Source organism: Panthera tigris, chromosome C1 (assembly GCF_018350195.1).
Source record: "Panthera tigris isolate Pti1 chromosome C1, P.tigris_Pti1_mat1.1, whole genome shotgun sequence".
In the NCBI taxonomy this organism is placed as follows: Eukaryota; Metazoa; Chordata; class Mammalia; order Carnivora; family Felidae; genus Panthera; species Panthera tigris.
Genome location: NC_056667.1, coordinates 176,570,958 through 176,597,492, shown reverse-complemented (window position 1 = coordinate 176,597,492; position 26,535 = coordinate 176,570,958). Strand labels below are relative to the sequence as shown.

The window sequence follows — 26,535 nt, the reverse complement described above, 5'->3', positions numbered from 1 at the left end:
CTATGAATGAAATAGATTTCTAAGAATCAAGAATTATCATCTTCTGCATTTCAAAGTCTAGTTTTTGAGTTACGTTGACTGTTAACGGAAACCAACTAACCATGACCTTGGCAATCACAGCATAAAATTATAAGCATTTTCCAAAGAAACACAGACTGTGGATACTTTAATCCAGTAATCATACTAACAACAATGCCTTTCATGTATACTGTAAAAATATAAAATGATTCTATTTGAGACAAAAAGGTATATTCTTCACGTGTACTCAAAATTCTAAAAGCACTGCTATTTTAGCCCTGAGTACACTGGCATTTAAAACTGGCAAAACATAACAGCATTTGCTTAGAATCAATTCTCAGCTCATCATTTTCTTTCACTCATATATAAATTTATGTACATATATATGTTTGAATGTAACTTGAACCCTAAAATTCATCAACAGTCAGACAAACAAAATACTGAGTCTTCAAAGTAAAAATTTCTTCTCACCAGAAAATGGTAGAACATCTAGGGCTTAATAGACACTCTGCACTAATGGGAAAATGGCCTACAACATTTTGATCCAGATCAAAATTCATTTCGACAAACAATGTAAAGGGGTTACAGAAGACAGTTTATGATTCTGGGCATTTTAAATTCCTGATAAGAAACACAGGATAACTAATTTACCTCGGTATTCTCTGGTACCTTGCAAAAGGTTGTGAACAATATATATTATATGTTATTAGGCAATTATTACATAATAATTATATAGTAATATTTTTATGAACAAAAGCATCGTGAAGTAGCAGTAGGTGAATGAGAAGGGAAACACAAACATTTCAATGAAAGACATTTGCACCAAAACATCAAAACCGGGGCATGTTCACAGCAAGCTCCCGTGGACTTAGTCACTGTATCATGAAAAAAAAAAGTATGGGGGCACCTGGTTGGCTCAGTCGGTTAAGCCTCTGACTTCAGCTCAGGTCATGATCTCACGGCTTGTGAGTTCAAGCCCCACGTTGCGCTCTGTGCTGACAGCTCAGAGTCTGAAGTCTGCTTTGGATTCTGTGTGTGTGTCTCTCTCTCTGTTCCTCCCCCACTTGCACTCTGTCTCTCTCTCTCTCTCTCTCTAAAATAAATAAAGATTATGGGGCACCTGGGTGGCTCAGTTGGCTAAGCATCTGACTTCGGCTCAGGTCATGATCTCACGGCTTGTGAGTTCGACCCCCGCGTCAGGCTCTGTGCCGAAAGCTCAGAGCCTGGAGCCTGTTTCAGATTCTGTGTCTCCCTCTCTCTCGACCCTCCCCCATTCACGCTCTGTCTCTCTCTCTCAAAAATAAATAAACATTAAAAACTATTTTTTCTAAGGTATGAATATAAGCAAGGCTTATTCTGGGTTTTCTTCCCAGAATTTCTCCTAAATTCATCCAGGAATTAACAGGTATCCGTGTATCCGTTCATTGCACACGCAACACCATCGGTGTCACATATAGATCATATAACACGTACACATCCAGCAAACAGAGAGAGCCACATATTCACACACAAAAAAAAAAAAAACTGACAGATTCATCTGCTCCTATACCTCTCTATCTCCTTGGCTAGGATACCCAAGTTTTTCTAGGGACTGAGCTTACATAGGTCTGCTGGCCCAGGGACTTCAACAGTAAGACTCCCCAAGTCAAAACGAGGCCACCCTTGTGCACAATGAAACAAGGATGCTGCAACACGGAGGAACACCCTTCTTGGCAGTCATCTGTCTGCAATGCTGTCAAATGACCCAGCTGCAGCATATCCAAACTAACCAGACAGGCAACCGCAAACCGTTCCAAGCATGGGACACAACGCATGGGTCTTGCAATGAGAAACGCAGCCTTTACTCTAAGAGGAGTCATGACAGGCCACGTTTTATTGAAATACAACTATGTATACAAGTGGCTTTGCTTCTGAGAGTTGGCCACAAGGTCTCTGATAATTCATATAAAACGTGGATCGAGAGAGGCCTTTCTCACATGGGGAAGAAACAAAACAAAAGCTCACTCTATTTGGGGTTTCTGTTTGCTTAGCTATTCTGCTTCGATGTGATATCTCTGTAAAGAGATGCAAAGTAGTACAAGGTCATTTGGGGTTCAGAACCAAAGGTCTTAATGAGCAAGGCAGGCTCCATAACTCTTTTAGCAGACGGCTAGAGAGTTCCTAGAAACCAATGTAACTGTAAAATTAGAAACCAAATAATTCATAATGTTTTCTCACGTCAGGATCATCTTCTTAGGCCCACAGATTCATTTTGATGTCTTTGAAAAATGTAGTTACGATGATTCCTTCATGTTCTGCCCCCCTGTCCCCCATCAGGGCTTGAATGATTCTCCATAAACTATCTGTATTCACGGTAGTGAATTCTGAGTTCACTGCCTAGAAATACTTGGGCACTTTTATGAGGCATGATGAATTTTTTATTTAGCACAGCAGTAATGAATTAAATAGGGCCCCAAAGGACTCAGAGTTCACGCCTCTCCCTGAGTGCCCACATTATATAATCATGCAGCATAAGAGTGTGCCCGATGCTTAAGCCCAATAACATCACCATCTGCCAAGGGGGTTTATAACCTCGTTAAATTAATTACTTCTTATAAACTAAGCCCTCTAATACTGCGGGGTACTTCTGTATAAGCTGTCAAGTAAAGATTCTTACTGAAAACAGACACTACGTATAAAGCACATAGCACACTCTGGGCCCTCAATAAATATTAGTTCTCTTCTTCTTTCATTTAATTAGTAACAAAATTTTTAGTGACTGTGTACTCAGAAACAATTTTAGTGGATAAGATGACGTGACATTTCAAAAACAGCCTGGCATCCCTCTTCCCCACATAACTAAACCCCCTCTCCAAATTCCTCACACTACCATGCTGCAATCTCTGTATTATTTTCCATCATTTCATTTTCCCGGAAGTAATCTCCATGAAACAGACATTAATTAATACATAAATTCTATACTTTACTGGAACGTATAGTCTAATGACAACTAAAACCTAGATAAAATTTGAAGCAATTTTTGTATCACTGCTTTCAAAATGAAAGAAAAGTAGGAAAAAATGGAATAAGTAAGCAAAGCACGATGTGTCCCTGGGGACAGAGGTAGGAGATGCTGCTGGGATCTAGAAATGAAAAGGAAGAACTTGTTAGCAGCTACCAAAGAGCATAGTTGAGTGGATATTTAAAAACAGCAACTCTTGGGATGCCTGGGTGGCTCAGTTGGTTAGGCGTCCAACTCTTGGTTTCAGCTCCGTCACAATCTCACAGCTTCGTGGGTTCAAGCCGGCATCAGGCTCTATGCTGACAGTGTGGAGCCTGCTTGCGGTTCTCTTGCTGTCCCTCTCTCTCTGCCCCTCCCCCACTCATGCTGTTTCCGTCTTTCTCAAAATAAACAAACTTTAAGAAAAGAAAAGAAAAGAAAAGAAAAACAGCAACTCTCAGGAGTAGGGTCTACCTCCTGGCACTAGGAGGTTTAGTGATAATGGAAAACCAAAGCATCACAGGGTCCAGGAATCACAGCGGATCAAAATGGAGACAAATGCATTAAACGACCTCTAGGCAGTACTACCCAAAGTATGATCCAAAACCTCGTGCTACTGAAAGTTGGTTGTTCCATGGACTGTTACCAGTCTGCACATGAGAGTAGGCTCTCATAAGTTTTTATAGCAATTTGGTGATTCATTTTGCCTGTTTAAGCTAAAAAAAAAAAAAAAAAAAAATTAGAGATTGGTTCTTCCATACCTTTATTTCCTTTTTCTGGCATCAGTCAGGGAGAGATTTGGGAAGGAGAGAGACTGGTGTTCCACGGTAGAGGGTTTGAGAAGCGCTGTCCTAGCATGTGTATGGTACCCTCCTCCAGATTCCCACTCAAAGCAGTACCCAGAATGCTTTATTCTATTATAAACAGAATGGCCCCACTGGAGGGGAAAAGCAAAGGCCCTGACAAGCAGCTGTCTATTCTTATGACAGAGAACAAAGGGATCCAAGGAAGGACTAAATCTAGGGAAGACAATTGGGAGAAAAGGATTCCAAGTGGCAAATGCGATATTGAAACCAAAGGGACAAGTTATTAATTTAAAAAAATATCAAGAGAAGAGAAAACTACAGAAAAGAAGAATGAACTCCACACCACTAGATTTCCCCCAGAGGAATGAGGCATTTTTGTTTTTCTCAGAAAAGGATGAACACCAATCCTCTCAAATAGTACCAGCAACCTCCACTTTGTTTTTCAATAAGGAAGACACACGAGCCCACCAGGCGATAGAATCTTTCTCCAGGAGGGAGCAGTGCAGTTTACGACACTCTGAGGAGGAGAAGGTCATACGCTGACATGGCTAATTAGCAGATGCGCTGTCTTCATGGAATGTATGTTCCAGCGGAGATGAAGACTTGGCCAACACCAATCAAACCAATGACCACAACCCACTTCTGATGACTCACTTAGGAACAAAATGATACAATCAGACCCTTAAAAAATGTATCTTTAGTCACGATGAAGAATGAGTAAAAACTTAAAAAAAATTAATAGGCTTAGGAATATTTTCATCTCTTCCTCCTTCACACTTAAATAAAAAGAAAGGTGTGAAGTGAGTAGGCTTGTAGATACAGTCAAAAGGACTGGGGGAAGGGGCAGGCGGCATGAGAACACCACCGATACAAATGCCTTCTGTCAAGAGGCATAGTTTTTAACTTGCCTTGCTACCATTTTCATTGGTCAACTTGGAAACAAACAAGAAGCTGTACTGCTTCTAAGAATTAAATTGTTTCATAAGAAAGAACTGCTTAGTGATAGAAAAGAGGCAAACACTTTCTCCCAAGACACCAGTGTCCTCTTAAAGTACCTACTGTAAAGAAAGAGTTCTGAACAAAGACCTCACAAACTTCTGAGCAAATAGAGGTTTAAGAGCCCATACCCAGAGATTCAGATGAATGATCTAAAAACGGATGGGACACTAAATAATGAAATACTGTGTATATATAAAAAACTTTTTTTAACATTTATTCATTTTTGAGAGACAGAGCATGAGTAGGGGAGGGGCAGAGAGAGAGGGAGACACAGAATCTAAAGCAGGCCCCAGGCTCTGAGCTGCCAGCACAGAGCCCAATGCGGGGCTCAAACCCACGAACCGCAAGATCATGACCTGAGCTGAAGTCAGACGCTTAACAGACTGAGCCACCCAGGTGCCCCATAATACTATCTATATATAATACAGAGCAAAATTTTTAACAAAAAGTAGCACAAGGTGCAATTACCAAAAAGGAGAAAAGCATGAGAGAAAGGTGCAGACGTAGGTAGGGACAAGATCACACAGAACCTTAACAAGCACACTGGATTTGACATTTATTTTAGTGCAATAGAAACCATTAAAAATTTTTATATAAAAAATACCTTGAGACAAATGAAAACAGAAAAACAATATACCAAAACTTTTGAGAAGCAACTTTTAAGAGGAAAGTTTATAGTCACAAGTGCATACAAGAATAAAGACCTCAAATAAACCTAATATTATACCTCAAGGAAGCAGAAAAAGAACAAACTAAGCTCAAAGTTAGCAGAAGGAAGGAAATAATACAGACTAGAACAGAAATAAATGAAACACAGAATTGGAAAATCACAAAAGATTAATAAAACTAAGAGCTGGTTCTTTGAAAAGATAAAGCAAACTGACAAACCTTTAGCTACATTAACCAAGAAAAAAGAGAGAGGACTCAAATAAATAAAATTATAAATGAAAGAGGAGACATTCAACAAATATCATGTAAATACAAAGAACCTGAAGAGACAGTACTCTGAACAGTTACATGCCAACAAACTGGACAACCTAGAAGAAAAGGATAAGTCCTAGAAACATGCAAACTACCAAGACTGAATCATAAAAAATAGAAAATGTAAACAGATTAATATCAAATAAGATTGAATCAATAATCAAACCCCCCCCCAAAAGAAAAACCCCAAATCAGATGGTTTCACTAGTGAATTCTACTAAACGTTTAGGGGAGAATTAACACCAATCCCTCTCAGTCTTCCAACACACTCAAGAAGAGATAACTTCCAAACTCATTTTACAAGGACAGCATTACCCTGATACCAAAGCCAGATACTACAAGGAAACTGCAGATCAATATCCCTGATGAATACAGATGCCGAAATTCTCAGCAGAATACTACCAAACTGAATTCAACAGCTTGTGAAAAGGATCACACACCATCATCAAGTGGTATTCATCCCTGAGATGCAAGAATGGTTCAAACATATGCAAATCAATAAATGTGATACATCACATTAATAGAATAAGAAGATAAAAATCATCTGATCATCTCAAGAGACGCATAAAAGCATTTGACGAAATTCAATAGCCTTTCATGATAAAAACTCTCAACTAACTGGGTATAGAAGGAATGTACCTCAACATAATAAAGGCCGTAAATGACATGCACACAGCTAATATCCTACTCAATGGTGACAGGTTGAAAGCTTTTCCTCTGAGATGAGGCCCAAGACAAGGCTGCCCACCCTCACCACTCCTATTCAACATAGCAGTAGAAGTCCTAGCCAGGGGAATTAGGCAAGGAAAAGAAATCAAAGACACCAGAATCAGAAAGAAAGAGGTAGAATTGTCTCTTTGTAGATGACATGATTTTATATACGGAAAACTCTAAAGATGCCATAAAAAAAAGGTTATAATAAACTAAGTCAGTGAAGTTGTAGGATATAAGATAAACATACAAAAATCAGTTGTGTTTCTTTATGCTAACAACAAAGTATCTGAAAAAGAAATAAAACAATCCCATTCCCAAGAGCATCAAAAACAACAGAATACTTAGGAAAAATTTAACCAAAGAGGTGAATGATCTCTTCACTGAAAACATAAGACATTGGTAAAAGAAAATTAAAGAAGACACAATAAATGGAAAAATATCCTGTGTTCGTGCACTGGAAGAATTAATAGTATTAAAATGCCCATACTACCCAAAGTAATCTATAGATTCAACATAATCCCTATCAAAATTCCAATAGCATTTTTCACAGAAAAAGAAAAAGCAATCCTGAAATTCATATGGAACTACACAAGAGACCACAAATAGCAAAAGCAATCTTCAGAAAGAAGAACAAACCTGGAGGCATTACAATTCCTGATTTTAAACCACACTACAAAGCTATAGTAATCAAAATAGTATGGTACTTGCATAAAAACAGACACAAAGAGTCGTCAGGGTGGCTCAGTTGGTTGAACGTCTGACTTCAACTCAGGTCATGATCTCATGGTTTGTGAGTTTGAGCCCCGCGTCAGGCCCTGTGCTGACAGCTCAGAGCCTGGAGCCTGCTTCAGATTCTGTGTCTCCCTTTCTCTGCCCCTCCCTCCCTCATACTCTGTCTCTCTCTCTCTCTCTCTCTCAAAAATAAATAAACATTAAAAAAAATTTTTTTTGAAGACACATAAACCAAAGAAACAGAATAGAGAGCCCAGAAACGAAGCCATGTATGTTCAGTCAACTAATATTTAACAAGGGAGCCAAGAATACTCAATGGGGAAAAGACAGTCTTTTCAATAAATGGTGCCAGCAAAATTGGATATTCACACGCAAAAGCATAAAACTGAACCCTTATCTTATACCACTCACAAAAAGTAACTCAAAATGGACTAAAGACTTAAATATAAGATCTTAAGCCATAAAAATCCTACAAGAAAACATACGGAAAAAGCCCTTTGATATTGGTCTTAGCCCTTTGATATTGTCTTGGCTATGACATGCAAAGCACAGACAGCAAAAACAAAACCACACAAGTGGGACTACGTCAAACAAAAAAGCTTCTGCAGAGCCAAAGAAACAATCGATGAGAAAAGGCAATCTACAAAATGCATGAAATACTTGGCAAATCATGTATCTGATCATGTATCTAAAATATGTAACTAACTCCTACAACTCAATAGCAATAAATAATAATCATGATCTGATTAAAAATAGGCAAAGGACTTGAATAGATATTTTCCCACATAAGATATTCAAATGGCTACCAAGGACCTGAGAATGTAGTCAACATCACTAATTATCAGGGCAATGTAATTCAAAATTCCAATTCAAGAATGTAATTCAAAATTCCAATTCAGAGTTACAAAATAATCACCTCGCACTTGTTAGAACGGCCAAAATGAAGAAAAGCAAGAGACAACAAGCGTTGGAGAAAATGTGATGAAAAGGAAACCCTTGCACCCTTGGAGGGGATGTAAATTGGTACAACCACTATGGAGAACAGTACAGAGGTTCCTCAAAAGCTCAAAAACTCCCAATGATGGGATTAGTGTTCTTTTTTTTTTTTTTTTTGTAAGTTTATTTATTTATTTTGAGAGACAGCACACGTGTGTGGGAGAGCAGGAGAGGGGTCAGAGAGAGAGGGGAGGGAGAAGGAGAGGGAGAGAGGGAGGAAGGAAGGGAGGGATGGAGAGAGAGACAGGGAGAGAGAGAGAGAGAGAGAGAAAGGGAGAAAGAGAGAGAGAATCCCAAGCAGACTCCTTGCTGCCAGAGTACAGCCCAATGCAGGGCTCCATCCCACAAACTGCAAGACCATGACCTGAGCCGAAACCAAGAGTTAGACGCTCAACCAACTGAGTCACCCAGGTGCTCTGGGATTAGTGTTCCTCTCTCTCTCTCTCTCTCTCTCTCTCTCTCTCTCTCTGTCTCTCTCACCCTCCCTCCCTCCCTTCCTCCCTCCCCCCCTCCTTCCCTCCCTTTCTCCCTCCCCCTCTCCCACCATCTCCATCTCCCATGTGAGGAAACAGATAGAAGGTTCTCACCAGGAACCAAATCAGCAGGAACCTTGATATTGGATATCCCAGCCTCCACGACTTAAAAATAAATGTCTGGGGGCTCCTGGGTGGCTCAGTAGGTTAAGTGTCTTGACTTCGGCTCAGGTCATGATCTGGCAGTCCGTGGGTTCAAGCTCTGCATCAGACTCTGCTGACGACTCGGCGCATGGAGCTGCTTCAGATTCTATAGCTCCCTCTCTCTCTGCCCCTTCCCTGCTCTCTCACTCTCTCAAAACTAAATAAACATTAAAAAAGAAAGAAAGAAAGAAAATGAAATATCTGTTGTTTAGGCCACCCTGTCTATGGTATGCTGTTAAAGCAGGCTGAACTGGCTAAGAAAAGTGGGGACTCTAGAGCTATATATACTACTTGTGCTCAAAATCTCATCTCTGCCATTTACTCACTGGGAAGTTTGGGCAACTTGGTTAACCTTTGTGTGGCTCAATTTCCCCATGATAAAAATGGGGGTAAGAAGAATACTTCTATGTGTAACACACTAAAGCACAATGCCCAGCACAATGGAAATACTTATGTGGGACAGCCACCCTTATTACCCAGTGGCATGGCAGTGGTTCTACGGGAGGGAACAGAATCAGAATTTGTCAGTTTCACAAGAGGCTATTAACAATGGTCTAAATTTATAAAAATAAAGATTCCATCAGTAAGCTTAAAATAACTTTGTTGGACAACACTAGATTGAGCACATCTGACCTACCAGAAGCTGACATACAAGAAACCTACAGTATCTTGCCTGATGGGAAGACTGGTAAGACTCAATACATACACTATATTATATTAACAGAAGCCTGGTATCCATATTAAGAGAGCTAACAGTTTCCCCCATAACCAAGACCAAGCTTGAAGTATTTATTCGGTTTATTTCTCTCCTTGGGATGTAATTTTATGAGGCATTCTGACAAACAGGGATCATTCCAGAATAATATGACCATGATAGTGAGGGTTTTGAGAATGAGATCTGATCGTATTATATGCTCTTATAAGTACCCCGTACTTTTCCTTTTCTATATAAACTACGTGTATCCATGCGACATAGGTATATGTGTATATACAGTACCCATACTTGTGTACATGCACATGTAACAGAGTGCTATTGTCTATCTCCTGCACTAGATTACAAATTCAATAAGGACAAGGATGGTGTCTGGCTCACCAACGTGTCACTAGTACTTAGTACAGTACTTTCACCTTATTAGTATTCCTTTAAGGTACTCAAAAATTACTTCCTGGATGAATGAGTAAATGAATGTGCATCACACAGGAAATTTTTGAAGGCCAAGGATGTTTAGACCTAGCAAGCTATGATGGATGACTTCAAATAACCGAATGACTGTCCTATAGAAAAGAAAGTACACTAATTTGGGAAGGTTCCAGACTGCAGAGTTAAGGCCACTAGGTAGAGGCAGAATTCAAATCTAGGTAAGAAAGAACTTGTGATAGCTGAATCTGTATGACAAATTTAGCAGGTTGCTTTACAAAGCAGTGAGTCCTCGAGGTGGCTCAGTCAGTTAAGCATCCAACTTCGGCTCAGGTCATGATCTCATGGTTAGTGGGTTCGAGCTCCGCATCGGGCTCTGTGCGGACAGCTCAGCCTGGAGCCTGCTTCAGATTCTCTGTCTCCCTCTCTATCTGCCCATCCCCTGCTCATGCTCTCTCTCTCTAAAATAAACAAACAATTAAAAAAATTGAAAACAAAACAAAGCAGTGATCCCTCCATCACCACAAAACAAGGGAGTTTGGGGGAGCCTGGGTGGCTCAGTTGGTTAAGCATCTGACTTGGGCTCAGGTCATAATCTCACGGTTCATGAGTTCAAGCCCTGCCTGGGGCTTTCTGCTGCCAATGCAGAGCCTGCTTCAGATCCTCTGTTTCTCTCTCTCTCTCTCTCTCTCTCTCTCTCTCTCTCTCTGCCCCTCCTTTGCTTGTGCGCATGTGCTCTCTCTCTCCCTCCCCTTCAAAATTAAATAAACATTTAAAAAACTTATAAAACAAAAAAAGAAAATAAAACAAGGAGCTTGGCAGTTCTATGGGAAGGACCCTACAGTAGGTAGTCTACACCTACAATCCTGGGTCTTCTGTTACTTTACCTTCTTACATGCCAGTCTTTTCCTATTTCTGCCCATCCAGGGCCTAGAACCTCGCAAAGGAAGTGTGTACTTGCTATCTCTCTAAAGTACTCTAGGTAGTTGGATACACTTATCTACACTGGGGGCAGGGAGGGAATACTCCTAAAGAGAGCGGAGGAAGGAACAGGTGCAGAAGGGAAAGCCCTCTCAGAGCCGATAGTGAGATTTTAAAGGCGCACATCTTAGGAGGGGCTCATTTCAGTCAGTTGACTGAAATATCCATGGGCAACTTTCTTAATAATCAGAGACTCAAAGTATGCTAATCTAATCACTTCATAGCCAAGCAAAGTACAAACATTTAAATCCCAATCTGGCAAACTAGTAGAATCATCAGAATCTTGTGTATAAAACAAGAACATTTTACAGATAAAATCGTGAAAATACCATCTCCCTCACCATTCTCCTTCTTCAGGGCTTAGCACTTCCATCAGAGAAGCTCACTGACAACAGCAGTTTCAACCTGTCCCAGTCTGGACTCAGAGAGCACAGCTCTTTCGGACCTTTTCCAGGTGGCTGGGCATCATGTGTGAAATCACTTTTCACTCGAGAACATCAATCATACAAATTGTTTTTATTAAAAGCACATGAAAAACAGCACAATCTCTCCACTCGAGGGTTTGTTTTATGGAACGGTGCCAATCCATCTAACAATATATAGAAAAATCTTGGGGCTCAGTAGGGTTGAGCATCTGACTTCGGCACAGGGCATGATATCACAGTTCATGAGTTCAAGCCCCACACTGGGCTTTGCACTGATAATGCAGAGCCTGCTTTGGATTCTCTGTCTCCCTCTCTCTGCCCCTCCCCAGCTGATGCTCTCTCTCTGTCTCAAAAATAAACAAACACTTAAATAAAGAAATAAATGTAAAAATATATAGAAATACTCAATTCGTTAGGCTTCAAAGACTTTATTCTAGAGTGAAATTAAGCATCTTTCTGGTGCCTTCCCTCCTCACTCTTTAGCAGAGATAAGATATGCCTGTGGTCTCCCAAAGCCCAAACAATTTGTCATTCCTCAGAAGTGGTAAGACTTCACAGGTCTGGTGTCTTACGGGAAAGGTAAGAGACCCTGAAGCGCTCAGACTGCACCAGAAGATCCAGAATCCAGAAACAGACTCCCATATTGGTTGAAATCCCTTTGACAGGTACCTGTTTCGTCATGTGAGAGATGGGGTAAGTCCTTCCCAGAGAACATTCCATGATCCGAATCAGCAGCCTCCCACAAAGGAGCGGTCACAGTGGCCCAGTGCAGCTTCATGCTAATGAGGCCCCCGCCCTCTTTGCTATACCATCATCTGTGCAGCACTGACCTTCTACAGAGGAGAAAGGAAGGTAGGCTGGGGCTGGCCTTACCTGTTTTTCCTGCTCCGCTTTCCCCGGTAATGAGAATACATTGGTCTTTATCTTGATCTCTTAGGGACCTGTATGCTTCATCTGACAGGGCAAAGCTGTAGGGGAGAATGGGAGAGAAGTCCTTAAAATTCAGCTCATTATTCATGTGTTTATGAGATGTAACTAGAGGCTCTTTAAAGGACACTGATATGCTGCAGATAGAAAGCCGAGACGTCAGATTTTATTTCTTTCAAATTCTTAAAGGAAATAAATAAACCCATCCATCCTTGTGGCCCATGGTCCCTTTTCCTTCACATCCTCTAGTAAACAAGGTGGTACTGACTTACCGTCCTCTAAAGATATGCTTTATTTAACCCACATGTGATACTTATGGTTCATTTTATTAAAATCTTGGCAATTCAGAGAACCAAGAAGAAAATGTCGCATCACATGCCCAACACTGGATGATGCAGTGGTTTTCAGGACAATACACTGGAATTTCAAAAAAATTTTTTTGAATGTTAGAAAAAGTTCTATCAAATGCCAAATGGCTGATACTACCATCATTGAGCTAAATACAGAACTACTGCCTTCACAAACAGATAACAAACTATAATGCCCACCAGAGGCAAGGAGGACCATGGGTCGGCCAGGGGTCTGCTCCAGTCCTAGGCCCTCAAGCTCCTCACAGGGCCCTGTGCTGACAACAGGGCCCCCTATCAAGACCAGGCCAGTCCCCAGGTTGATCTTCCTTGCCTCAAAATTTATAAATAAGGTAAAATTTGCCCCCTCCAGCTAAATGAAAAATAATTGTTTGGGTTTCTTTTTTTTTTAATGTTTAATTTTTTATTCTGAGAGAGAGCATGAGCAGGGGAGGGGCAGAGAGAAGCCCAAGCAGGCTCCACACTGTCAGTGCAGAGCCCGATGCGGGGCTTGATCTCACGATCAAGTGAGACCATGACCTGAGCTGATACCAAGAGTCAGACGCTCATCTGACTGAGCCACCCAGGCGTCCTTAAGTGAGAAATAATTTTGACAATATGATACTGTATTTAAAACAGGGGCTCCTGGGTGGCTCAGTTGGTTGAGCTTCTGACTCTTGATTTCAGCTCAGCTCCTGATCCCAGGGTTGTGTGATCGAGCCCTGAGCAGGGACTCCTCACTGTGTGTGTAGCCTGCTTAAGATCCTTTCTCTCTGTCTCTGTCTCTCTCTCTCTCTCTCTCAAACTGAAAAAAAAAAAAAAAAAAAAAAAAAGGTAAAGCCCTATTCATTTATCAACAAGTATTTATCAAGAGTCTACCTTGTATAAAGAACATGCTGGAAATATAAAGGTAAGCTAGACTCAGCCCTTTTCCAGGAATTCTCGGTCAAAAGCAGGGGAGAGAGATACAAATAGAAAACAGCAACCCAACAAGTTAAGAGCAATGAGAAAGATATGTGCACAACATTGCAGAACAAGACAGGGGCCCAAGGGGATGGGGAAGGGAGCCGCAGATTCTTCAGAAGTAGGAAAACCAGTCCTAAGGAATACATTAACAAGGCTAAGGGCTTTTAGGCAAAAAAGCAAAAAACAAAATAATCGAGAGTGTGGATGTTCCTTCTTGCTGGAAGGCAGAACATAAAGAAGGGGTGAGCAATAAGCCAGGGAGATAGATGGGCAGACTCCAAATTGGAGCAGAGATGATAAGGTTGCCACACTCCGGGACTGTAAGCAGGAGAGTGGCAGGATCAGGTAGGATTCAGGTAGTAATTAGAGCTAAAAATGGCAACCTTACCAGCACTGTCTCCAAGCCCTTCATATTTAATCATTTTAACTCAAACTACTAAGGGCAAGTTATTACTAATCCCACTTCCCGATGATAAAACTGTGGCACAAAATAAAGACCTAATTTGCCAAGGTTCCACTGCCGATGGGATACAGTAGAGCCAGAACTGATCCCTGCTCCTGACCACTGGGACAGCCTGGCGCTTCATGGTCAGCAGGGCCACAAGAGTGCATAGGAGACCAATCTGGAGTAAGGAACACCAGTGAAGGGCTGGCGATACGGGGAGAGTTTACATTTCACTGACCAGACCACAGAAAGCCTTTCAGTCAACGACCGGCTTTTCTTGAAACGGTGAGTAGGAGCATCATTAATACTGACAATTTACTGAGCAGGATGAAGTGCTCATATTCATAATCAGATTTGATCCTTAAAACAGCTCTATGAAGTAAACGCTGGCCTCCTTGAGGATAAATGATCCAACTCAGACCGAGAAATGACACAACGTGTCCGTGACCCCTTTCCCAGAACAGTCATAACTTGAACCTGGAAATACTGTGTACCACATTCTTCCCTTCTTGTCACATCCTCTTAGGGCTATCTGTGATCTCATCTTCTGGCAGAGCTACTGTGGGACCTCAAAGACCCACCATGAGCCTTATTCTGTCACCATCATTTCAATGAATCCAATCCCTTGCCCATAATAAGTATATTCTTGAAAGCATTTGTTGAATGAACGTATGAATATGAAAAGAGAAAGGAAAAAATAATGGAACTATCTGGCACAAGGGACTTTTTTGAGTAGCAGGTGGCTTTAACTCATTTATATGACCAGTGCACGGGGTGATCTTCTGCCCAGCAGGTCTTACCCTCTCCTCAAATCCCTCTCAGCTATTCCCTATCTAACCAGCACCTTGCTCACCCCCTTAGACCACTCAGCGGGGCTCCTCCTTCTCTTGTGTTCTCTGATGTCCTCAGGTAAAAACAAGCATGTCCCTGCGCACACCAATGCACAGTAAGGACAGTGAAAAATACAATGACTGTGGGAACAGAAGACACCCTGGGTAGGATTCTCTAGGCCCGGGATCCACAATTCCCCACCTACATGACCGTGAGGCCAGTCCCTCACCCTGGCTGCATGGCAGTCTCTTCACGTACCAATTGGAGAACAGAGCCACATACCACATACTTCAGCTTAGAAGGTTAAAGAAAGGTGTATAAAAGCTCTGGAAGTGTTATAAAGCCCTAAATAAATGTGTGAATTCTTTCTGTGCTACAATCAGTTATGTACACATCTTCCCAACCCCTACCAGGAGGTAAGCTCCTCTAGGGCACCGCCTTTTTTCTAGTTAATCTTTGTGCCGTCCGGCAGAGTTACAACCATAAGACGCCAAAAATACGCAAATAGGAAAGAATAGATGAGTGAATTCTCTCCAAATATCAACAAAGTAAGTCACTATTGGAGTGAGCCCCGCAGAATGGTAAACAGGAAAGTCATTTCTTCTTATGACCTTCATGCAGGAAAGAAAAGCAGAGCTTAGATTTCTTACTAGCTTCACTCTCCCTGCCATTCTTCTCACCTCCAGACAACAGTTCAGAGATGCCACTATCATTATCATCACTGGCAAGAAATGCAGGAAAACACATTATGGCAAATACAAATGAACTTTTCCTACTATATATACATATATGGTGTGTGTATATATATATATATACACACACACATATATATACATATACATATATACATACACATACATATACATACACACACACACACACACACACATATATATTCACTGTACATATTCACTGACTTCCTCATGGGTTGTTCAACACAAGCCTTTCCTATGCTCCTAAGACTGCAAGTTAGGTTTAAATATTACACCATCAGTGATTCAAAATTATTTCTAACATGAATAACAATATATGACTGTGTGTGTGCACACAACACACATAAACACACATACACAAGGCTTTAGAAGATCACCAAATGACCCTGCCATGGGTTTATGTCACATCAAAACACTTATGCTGAATGCTTAGTTTTTTTCTTGTCTGTCCAGACAGAAATAGTTAACTGCTGTCCCCCAAAACTGGGTTTGATTTACAATGGAGTATATTTTAATATAAAGGCTAAAAGGGAGAGTTATTCTTTCAAGACTTTAGACGGCCATGAAAATTTATCAACTGAAGTACTCAAGCACTGGAACAATGGGCTGGGACTGTCGGCACACCCAGCCCAGGCACACTATAAATGTGATCGTATATGTACTTCGTATGAACTCAGACCTTGACTTCACTTATTTAAAAAAATGACCGAAGGGCAGGCCATGAAGGACATAAGCCCTGCCCCCCGCCTTGTTCTCTTCCTCTCCGGCAACATTAGCAGGTACCCATCACCACGGCCAACATTTATAACTATAAACTGAAACCACATGCCAGTCTTCCAAACCACTCTGTAATTAAGGAACCTAAATAAATCTTTAGAAAAGTTTTTCCTTCAAAACACTTGTGACCCATATGCTTCACATTATTTTGTGAGCATGTCAGCATTGTTATTTACCACACGCAGAAATGAATGGTTTATTATAACGCAGTGACGATAACGTCAGGGGCAAGCATGGGTTTGATGCCACCACATCAAGAGCGTGGGTTTCACCCACTTCTTCTGTCTTCTAGTTGAGCTCTAAGAATAGAGACAGCCTGACGCTTGAAAGCAAGTCCCCCCTTCATTTCCAGGTCAGCTGCACAGCTGTTAGCTGAGAGCCAAACTTTCCCGAACACCACCACGCATGCTCACGGCACATTTCCAAACAGCTGAGCTGTATGTATCTCTTGCTTTTCGGTTTTAGATGTTTGGTTTGGGTCATCTGTTATTTTCTGTCGGGGCGCAATGTTGGGTTGCACGTTGAAAAATTAAGTAGCCGGTACGTATGCTTCTCCTCCATCTTATTTCTGCTCAGAATGTCCATCTCCACAGCGGTTCTGCTTTTATGGTCATCAAAGGTGACAGCAGGGCTTTTTTCCCCAAAACTCTAGGCTCTCCACCCTGCCACCTGCTTTCTAAGTTTATTTCATCTACAATGCAAAGCAGGAAAGATGTCACACGAAATACATCACCACCACTACCTAAAGCCAATGTTCTTCCAAGCAGATCTCTATTTTTCACTGTCTCTGGCTCCCTCATAATGAGTCGCTTGAGATCTTTTCCCCAAAACAGTCTGATCCATTTCGTTAGTTTGTTATCTCCATTAGCCAAAGTTCAGCAGAACAAAATTTGTCTAAGAAAACTCTACTGAATGTACGAAACTGTTACTACCTATTTGTTTCATGTCATTTTCTTCAAAAGCTCTCAAGACGGTATTCCCTTTCACCTAATCCTGAATTCTAGAATATTTTAGAATCATACTAGGGAAATTCTGCTTCTGATTTTAACCCTCTTAAAATCACGTGTCTCAAAATTCTCATCTACAATTTAGATCTACAAATCTCAACTATTTCTTCTCTTTCTAGCTCTGGCTCAGCCGTACGTTCGTCTAAAATTACATAACAAAAAAAAATTAATAAGTGTTTTTTTAAAAATTCCTAACCTTCAAGTGTTCCACCAATTTCTAACTTCATACTGAACTCCATTCAAGGGCTGAGACAGTCCACGAGAAGAACAGGGGAGAAAAGGAAAAGGAGAAAGGGAATTATGTGTGGAGTGTATTACATGGAAACGTTGAGGCTTGTTGATTTGTTGGCTTATTATTTTTTTAATATAATTTATTGTCAAATTGGCTTACATACAACACCCAGTGCTCATCCCAACCAAGTGCCCTCCTCAGTGTTGGCCTTCCATGTAAAACATTATTGCAAACATCAATCATTGCCTCTTATTCTTTTTTTTTTTATGTTTATTTATTTTTGAAGGAGAGATAGACAGAGAGCAAGCAGGGGAGAGGCAGAGAGAGAGGGAGACACAGAATCTAAATCAGGCTCCAGGCTCTGAGCTCTCAGTACAGAGCCTGATGCAGGGCTCGAACTTACAAGCCGTGAGATCATGACCTGAGCCGACGTCAGACGCCCAACCAACTGAACCCCCCCGGGCGCCCCCCTCCTGTTTGTAATTCAGAAAATGTTCACCCACTTGAAAAATATCACCTTGTTAAGTTAGTGTAATGCTCTACCACCACACATTCATCATATCACATCTGAAGGAAGAATTTCAGGGAAAATAAGTGTTTGTAGTTATTTATTACAAGTTACTATAACTTTTTATCCTGGAAAGCTTTATTGCATTCTTGTCCTATGCCAGACATGGTAACTTAACATATTTTTCACAGTACAGTTATCCTCCATAGCCATGTCATCAGTGAGCATTCCTCATAACTCAAGCCTCAGAACAACAGAAGATAGAGAACAAAAATGAGTCTCTCTTCAAAATAAATACCAATGGGCAAAATGTACACTATAAGTAAAAAAGGACAGAAGATGAAAACAAACATAAAGAATAGGTTCAGGGGAGATGGATGGTAAATGGACTCAAATGGCTGCAAAGTTCCTTTATTTTACGTAAAGTGATACAGTATTAATTCAATAACAGTCCTGAAAGGTGTATTATAATGCCTAGAACAACAACTAAAGTAATAACACAAGAGCTGCAAAGCAACTAAAAAATTAAAATGGAATTCTAAAAAAAAATTCAAATAATCCAAAAAAAGGCAGGAAAAGAGGAATAAACACAGAGGAGACAAACAGAAAATAAATTATTAAAAGGTAGACCTAAATTCAACCATATTAGTAACTACATTAAATGTTAATGGACAAAAATAGTCCAATTAAAGGGCAGAGAATGTTAGAACAGATACAAAAGCAAAATCCACCTATATGTTGCCCATAGGAGCCACATTTAAAATAGGAAGACATAGATAGGCTGAAAGGAAATAAGATTTAAAATAAGCAATTGCTTAAAAATACAATATTGTACTTTTTTTCATATATTTAAACTCAAAGAAGTCCCTAGTTGTCACCTAAGAGGGATGCTATGCAATGGCACAGCATATGGCAGAGAGCAGGTGAGACTTAATTATCTTAAAAATATGAGCTACAATCATTTTTGTAAGAACACTTTTTTTTTAATCAATACTTAATTTTCCAAATTCATAGACATTTGCATATCCTCAACTTAAGTAGCCACACAGCTTTCTTTCGCTACACAATTGGAAAGGGCCTGTTTCTATTAGCTACCAAACAGAAATAATCTCATCAGGGATGAATCATTTTAAGATGACATCTGTTCTAAAGTGACAAAAGTAAAGCATCAAATAAAGCTCAAAAGTCAGGCTTTAAAATAGGCTATGACAAATAGGCACAAAAAAGTTTCTTCTTCCTTTAGAATTACATTGGTTCTTGAAAAATAGACTCCCACAGGATTTTTGTGAAATTCCATAGATTGCTGAGTCAACCTCAATGTACACCTGGTCTCTCACCATTTCTTAATGGGTCAAAAATATTTTTTAATCTTTAACAATCAAAGGTAATCACCAAGGTGACAAAAATCACGGTATCTGAATGTCTTGTATATATAAAATGAGTCACTTGTGTTATAATGTTTTAAGTAACAGCAGAAATCCCTGCGTAATTGGAGAAGAAACTCTTCTTAGAATTTACAAGCACAGCTCTTTATTTCAAAGGTTCAACATGCCAATTATGGAATATAATCTAAAACAAACAGCAAAGATTACTTTCAAGATTTTAGAAATTTTATTTATAATCCTCCTGTGATGAAGAAGCTTTGAGGTATACACACAGTCTTCTGACCCTATGTGCCTAACCATTATCAAAATCACCATGGAGATCCTCATGTGTTCCCCCCTCTGGGGTCAGCCAGCCATAAGTCACTTCTTCTGGAGACTGATACAAAGGTGGACTGGGCCAAGGGCTAATACTTTTTCAAAGGTGGATTGCAAAACCCAGGTACTGGAGACATGCATTAGGAAGAGACAAGGGGTTTAGAGAGACTAAATTATGCCAGGAAGGAAAAGGACTGGACTTAAGATATGCAAGCAGTTGAGGAGGAAACATCTGCTTTCAGGGTCTGGAAGCTGCTGTTTGGAATTTAGTACTAATCCCTTGTGCTGCTCAGGACTTCCTTCTGAAAATGATGCCCTGAGCATGAGATGCCACAGGGGGAAAGCCCTCACTGGGGTAGCATCCTGCTTTGGGTTTGGCAAGCATCCGGAAGCAAAGAGGCTGATTCCCCTTCATCAGTGTTCACTGCTGCAGGGCCTTATCCCTCAAATTAGCGAAGGGCGAATGGTTCCTACTATTCAAGAATGGATCAATGCCCTAATAAGTAAAATGGAAGAGTGTGTGGAGGAAGGGGTTCCCAGGGAGTTCATGGGCACCCGTGAGAAAGGAGGCATTGTACTCACCAGGCAAATTCTGAGGACAATGGTGAAGAAAATCTGTCCTCTAGAGGCTTAAAATCTAACAAGAAAGACACTAAAGTCCCCCAAAATGGAGGTGGGAGAAGGTAATAAGCACATCAGCAATCTCCTAAAGATATTCATAAAGGGGAGAAATGACTTTTACTGAGAAGGGTATATCACGGAAAGCTGCAATATCTGAACCCCAAGGCAATATGCAAGGACAGAGGCTGGGAGAACACAGACACCAAGGAGGAAATTATGTTATTTCCCCTGTCCAGAAATTAACAAAACACACCTGATTTAGAGGAAAGAACAAAGAGACAATTAGACTCTTAATTCAAATTCAGTAAGCCCTGCAAGTATTTTTAGTATCCGTTTTAACAAAAGAATACTAACAATCACCCAATTCTCATAAAAATAATTACACAGTTATAATCTATAAAAACAGCCTTTCCTGCTCAAGGTAAACACAATTTAAACAAATTCCCAACACAACTGTTCCCAAGCCTTTTGGAAAAATGGATTATTTCAACTAATCTCATAGTCAGCTTTTATGACTTTATTACAGGCAACTAAATCCTGGAAAAAGTTATCCCAAGAGAAGTTACTCCAAAGACCTTCCTAATCACCCATAGGACTCAATGTTTTACTCATTAAAGTAAACAGAATGACTTCACATTCTTAAGATGCTAACTGATTTTCCAGATAGATGTTCCTTACTGATTTAAGGCCTAAAAATGTGCACCTTCTGTGTGTCTTTGTCTAACTTGGAACAGATACTGTGATCTAAGGTACCTCACGTCACCATCCCAAATAGTTAAGTCAATTCAGTGAAGTGAACCTTTCAGGTTTACAACATTCAAATATAAACCTGTATCGTTTAACTTGGATGGCCCCTCAGTGCCTGCTATGGACACAGGATGCAATGAGGCAGAGTCTCAGCTTTCCTCCAAGAGAAGCGGGAAACATAGGGATACTTGTCTACAGTAGAAGACACTATGCTGGGGGCCTTTCGTGGCGCCATGTACTGAATGAAGAAGCGTAGCGAAATCTGGCTGTGGCCATCACAGAAGGACTGGATGGAGACGGCATCTGAATGGGAACCCCAAGTACACACTGCTTTACTTCTTTAAAAATGCACAGAGGAGAGGGAGTGAGCAGTAGTGGGAGGTTACCAATTTCTTCAAGCGTTGGTCTGTGCTTCCAGCCCACGGAGCTGCGCAGATGATGTTTGTAACGCACCCTGAACAGTGTCTGAAATGGAGCAGGCACTCAGGAAAGGACTGGAGGGCCAGCTGGGGCCAAGTTTGCATGTTTAAAGAATCGAGGTCACAAATCAATTCACATTTTGGAAAGCGAGATCTGCCACCATTTCATAGAGTGAATGCAAAATTCAATGAAATCAACAAATATTACCAAGATGCCTGATAATAAATAGACACATGTATATATACATACACACACACACACACACACACACAGACCACTGTGCATATGCAATGAAACATCTGGGTTTGCACACGTTATTACAGAGAAAAGGAAGTAAATACGTAAAATAATAATAATGATAATAATAATTATTATTATATTACTACGGTTATTAGCTAAATTCACTTCATGATACCATAAAGGAGGAAACATTTTGGAAATAATTTTAAGAGAATTCAGTATTCATTTATTCAATAAGCATTCTGTGTGCAGGCAGAGGAATACATGTGACATCAACCCTACCCTTGCACACTCCAGGTAGAGAAATCATCTACTATCTAACTAGATAATAATCTAATCATTTGAGGACAGGTCATTTGGTCTGTGGCTTACCTAAAAACAGCAACAAAACCTTTCTCTAAAGCATGAGGGATACTGGTACCAGGAAAAACATTTTTTGAATTAAAATTTTGCTTGACTCATCCAGATATCCAACACCTTTCAAATCCACCCCTTCCTTTCCTCCCCATCACCAGTTTTTATTGCCTTAGACAAGTTCCTCACTTCTGGCCTGAGCATCAGTAACTCCTAAAGGGGCCTTCTATAACCAGGCAAGATATTTTCACAAGCCATCCTGATACGATACTGTTAAAATATAATGTCATTTTTATTACCATGACTTTCTTTATTCCTAATCCTGTCCTCACTGCAGCCAGGTTTGACTACTTGCTTTTAGGTGTTTCTGTAACCAGGTTTGTTAAAGCTTGCTTCTGTAAAGCAAAATTGTATCATTGCTGTCTTCTAAAACTATGATTCTATGGAGTATTCTCCATTTTAAGTATCACCCACTTACATTGTTTAGGCATCAGAGAGAAGTGTTAGATACATGTTGGAGGATTTCCTAGGAATCTGGACTCAAGTGATCCTTGTGGCCCAGAGATTCCCTTCCCTCCCACACCCCCAATGTTTTAATATGGGGTTTAAAATCTACTCCAATCTTTGCAAATTCAGCACATAAACAAAATGCAGGAACCTTTCCTCCGGGCTTCCATATGGAAAACAAATGAGTCGATTATTACACAGTCAAATCCACGTCTCAAATTAAAAAAAAAAAAAAAAAAGAAACTGAGTGATTGAAAGAGGGAAATCAGAGGACCACAAATCAGACCATGAAGAACTCCCCCACTCCACGACCCCCCCACCCCCACAGTCCCACACAGGCTTTACCCCTGGGATGACTGATGGCCCTCTCCAAAAGGTCCCAGGGTGGGGAACCAAGGGATGACTACTGCTCATTGGGTATGTCTTCCAGACGGTTCTCACTCCCCCTCTCCCTCCCTTACCCCAGTTTTGGTCCTCACCCAGGAGGAAGGGACTTCCATGATAAGGTAAGAAAGAAAGGCTCAAGATGCCAGAAGATCTGTTCTACACAGTAGTTACTGTTTCTTACATGTTGCATTTTTCTTTTAACGCTGAAATGTTTGTCACTTTAAAATGGCTTCAAAGTGGCCACATAAGAATGGGTAAATCAAAAATACCACACGCCACTCCGCCTGCAGGCTGGCTTCCCTGCAACCCTCCTCCTTCTAAAATGCTAACGAGTCACTCCCTCCTGGACGCACTCCCCTGGCTCTCCACCACTCTGGCAGAGAGGGGTCCAGAACTCTCACAGGAAATGATGCAACAGCAATGCTTTGAGCTTCTGCTGGAGGAAGATTTAACGTTGATCCAGAAGAAGTGCCCTAACACTCCCAAAAGGATCGAATACAACTCCTGTATTATTCCATCCCACAAAAGCACAGCTCCAAAGTGAACTCAAATACAGAGCCCTCAAACATCTGCTTTCAAGTACTTTAAGCCATGTCACACTGTCTGCAGAGTGGCCGCAAGAAAATGACATGTCACATACACAGATCACATATTTATTTGAGAAACACTGCAATCTGCAAGCAGGCAGCATTTATTGCCACGTGTCTGGGGCAGGGGGGGGGGGAGCTATCTGATAAAGGCGTTGTCATTAGAGACCAACCTTGGAAAAAACTAAGAATAAAGTCCTGAAAGCCAGCAGCAACCATCCCCTATCAGCTAGGGAGGGGCGAGAGACCCTAGATGAGAACAGACTGTGCCTAAGGCATTCTGGATACAAATACTGGGTCCTTGAGAGCTATGCATAGTGCTGCTGGATGTTTTTGTTACAGAATATAAGCTCAAGACAAGCTTCTATCTTCAACACAAAATCTTGAACTTAAAAACTTCCTTCGTGGGTGTCTCGACTGGTTTCTGGTTACCCAGAGAGGTAAAGCAGTTTCTCACACAGGATCTAGTCTCTAGGAGCTTTGGTTTTCATGGGTGTGTGATGCATGAAAAAGCAAGCAAGATCCTTCCCAGGAGCTAGTCTAGCTCTCTTTCCAAATGGTTCATTTCCTTCTTGGCTCCTCATCTGCCCAACTGCCCCCACCAAATACCCTCTTCCCTGGAAACCCTGGATGATTCCCCTTGTTCCAGGAGCTCCCTGACTCTATACCTGCAAAATCCCATTTATACATGTATTATACCCCCAGCGTGTTTTAATTTTTGGACCTTTTTTTATTACAGTTTCTCTCCCTTGAGAGCAGGAATTATGACTCACCATCTCAGTGCCTGACATATATGCTCAGAATAAATTTGCATAATGAATCCTAACAGTCCTTTCTCCTAGTCACGCAAAAAAAAAAAAAAAAAAAAAAAAAATGGACAAAAATTAATTTATGGCATTTTCAGAGTCTGTGTTTGCTTACCAACTATTTATTAAAAAAAAAAAAAAAACCTAATAAGGGAGAAATCAAGAGAACTGTTACTCGAGTATGCATATGTAAGTGCACATTCATATCTTTACAAGAAAGAACTCTATGGATTTAAAATACTCAAAGAAGAAAAAGAAAGTTAAAGGGAAACTTCATGCTTGCCAGCTGAAATTCTTCATTTAGGTTATGTTTTAGCATTCGGCACTTCTCTCTGATGCTGGTTTGTGCAGGTTCTGTTTGAAGGCACAGGCAAAATGATCACCTAAAATCTTCTGCTTTAGAAAGGCAAAGTGTGATTATATTTGCACTCCAGAATCTTGCCAGTTCCTAAACTAACAGGCAAAAGCAGTCATCTCTAGGGCTAGCTGTGAGAATATCTTGCTCCTACCCTTCCTAGAGACCCACCTGATATGACCTCTCTTCTCTAAAGTGTGTACAGTCGCTTCTCTAGGTCCCTGCTGAGCAAATTATCATGTTTATTCTAACTTCCTTCCCGAGTTAGATAGCCACTAGCTACCTAGTGCCTACAACCAGCCAGGAACTGACCCAGCATCACAGGGTATAAAAATGAAAATGGAGCTGTCTCTGCTCTCCAGACTCTCAAGTTCAAGCCTCTCCCTCCACCATGGCCTCTTGAGAGTCGCACACATCACAGACCCCTTCTGGCCCCCAAACAAGTTCATCTCCTCCCTGGAAGAAGGCACACAGTTAATGTCCTGAAATTTATGTTCTTCAGGACAGATTTTCTGCACCAAGAAAAAAATCACTGGGACTTGCAGAGGTGAGGCACTCAACATTTCTGTTAGATTAATAAACCAACAAATCTTCAAAAACTCCTCACATTAAATCTTCATAACTCAAACGAGTAGAAACAATGCCTGGAAAACCTGTGATAATATCCTTCTGCTCCTCTCCATGTATCTTTCTCGCCACTGAGATCTGGCATAATAGTGAATCCAACTCATTCATTCATTCATTCATCCATTCATTCATTCATTTGAGAGGGAGCATGAGCATGCACACACAAGTGAGGGAAGAGAATATCTAAAGCAGGCTCCACCCGGTCAGTGCAGAGCTCTAAACGACCCTGAGGTCATGATCTGAGCCAAAATCAAGAGTCCAACACTTAACCCACTGAGCCACTCAAGCACCCTGAATCCAACCAATTTAGTGACAGGTCCTAGAATGATGGCAAATAACCCTTGCTGGAGCTTTCTATATGCCTATAGCAGGCTTAGGACAGAAAAGAAAATCTACAATATGTGGAACAAAGGCACACCCCTCAGGTTTCAGAACTGCAAACATAGTGGAGGATGACTTCTCTACAATTTGTATAAACAGTCATTCAAATAGGGAATCCCGATTCCTAAAGATATTTAATGTACCTAACCTTATGGCTAAGGTTTAAAAAAAAGAAAACACACACATGCACACCCACATGCACACGCACATATGTAACTGCTCTCCCCTCGTATATGTACTTCAAAAACCTACTGACTGAGAAAATACCAATGTCTGCAATCACTCTCCAGGCCTGAAGACTGGAACCATGTCTATATCTTAACACAGTTGCTTCATAACCATCATAAACTAGTTCTAGTCTAGGGAATTTTCTATTTATCATGTGTTACGGTCCACCTCTCTACAGAGAGGAGGGGGCCACCTATTCAAACAAGTCTCAGTTTGCGCCATCAATTTTCATAAAATGATGACAGCCCAACCTATTACTTGGTGGGTTTAAAATTGAGGCTCTTTTACAGACAACAGAGACTGTGTACTCTGGGACTTTTCCAGAAAATACAATCTCTAAATGTCTGCAGAAGACCTTTAATCCAAAACCCAGTT

General features: G+C 40.8%; 1 protein-coding gene across 4 annotated transcripts in view; it reads right to left on the bottom strand.

Moving 5' to 3' along the window:
* Positions 1 to 26,535, bottom strand: part of MYO1B (myosin IB) — a 187,585-nt gene that overhangs the window by 88,831 nt on the left and 72,219 nt on the right. For all 4 annotated transcript variants that reach the window (XM_042994938.1, XM_042994939.1, XM_042994940.1 and 1 more), the window contains exon 4: positions 12,321 to 12,415. In XM_042994938.1, coding sequence (XP_042850872.1) covers positions 12,321 to 12,415 — 95 coding nt within the window. The remainder of the gene's footprint in view (positions 1 to 12,320; positions 12,416 to 26,535) is intronic.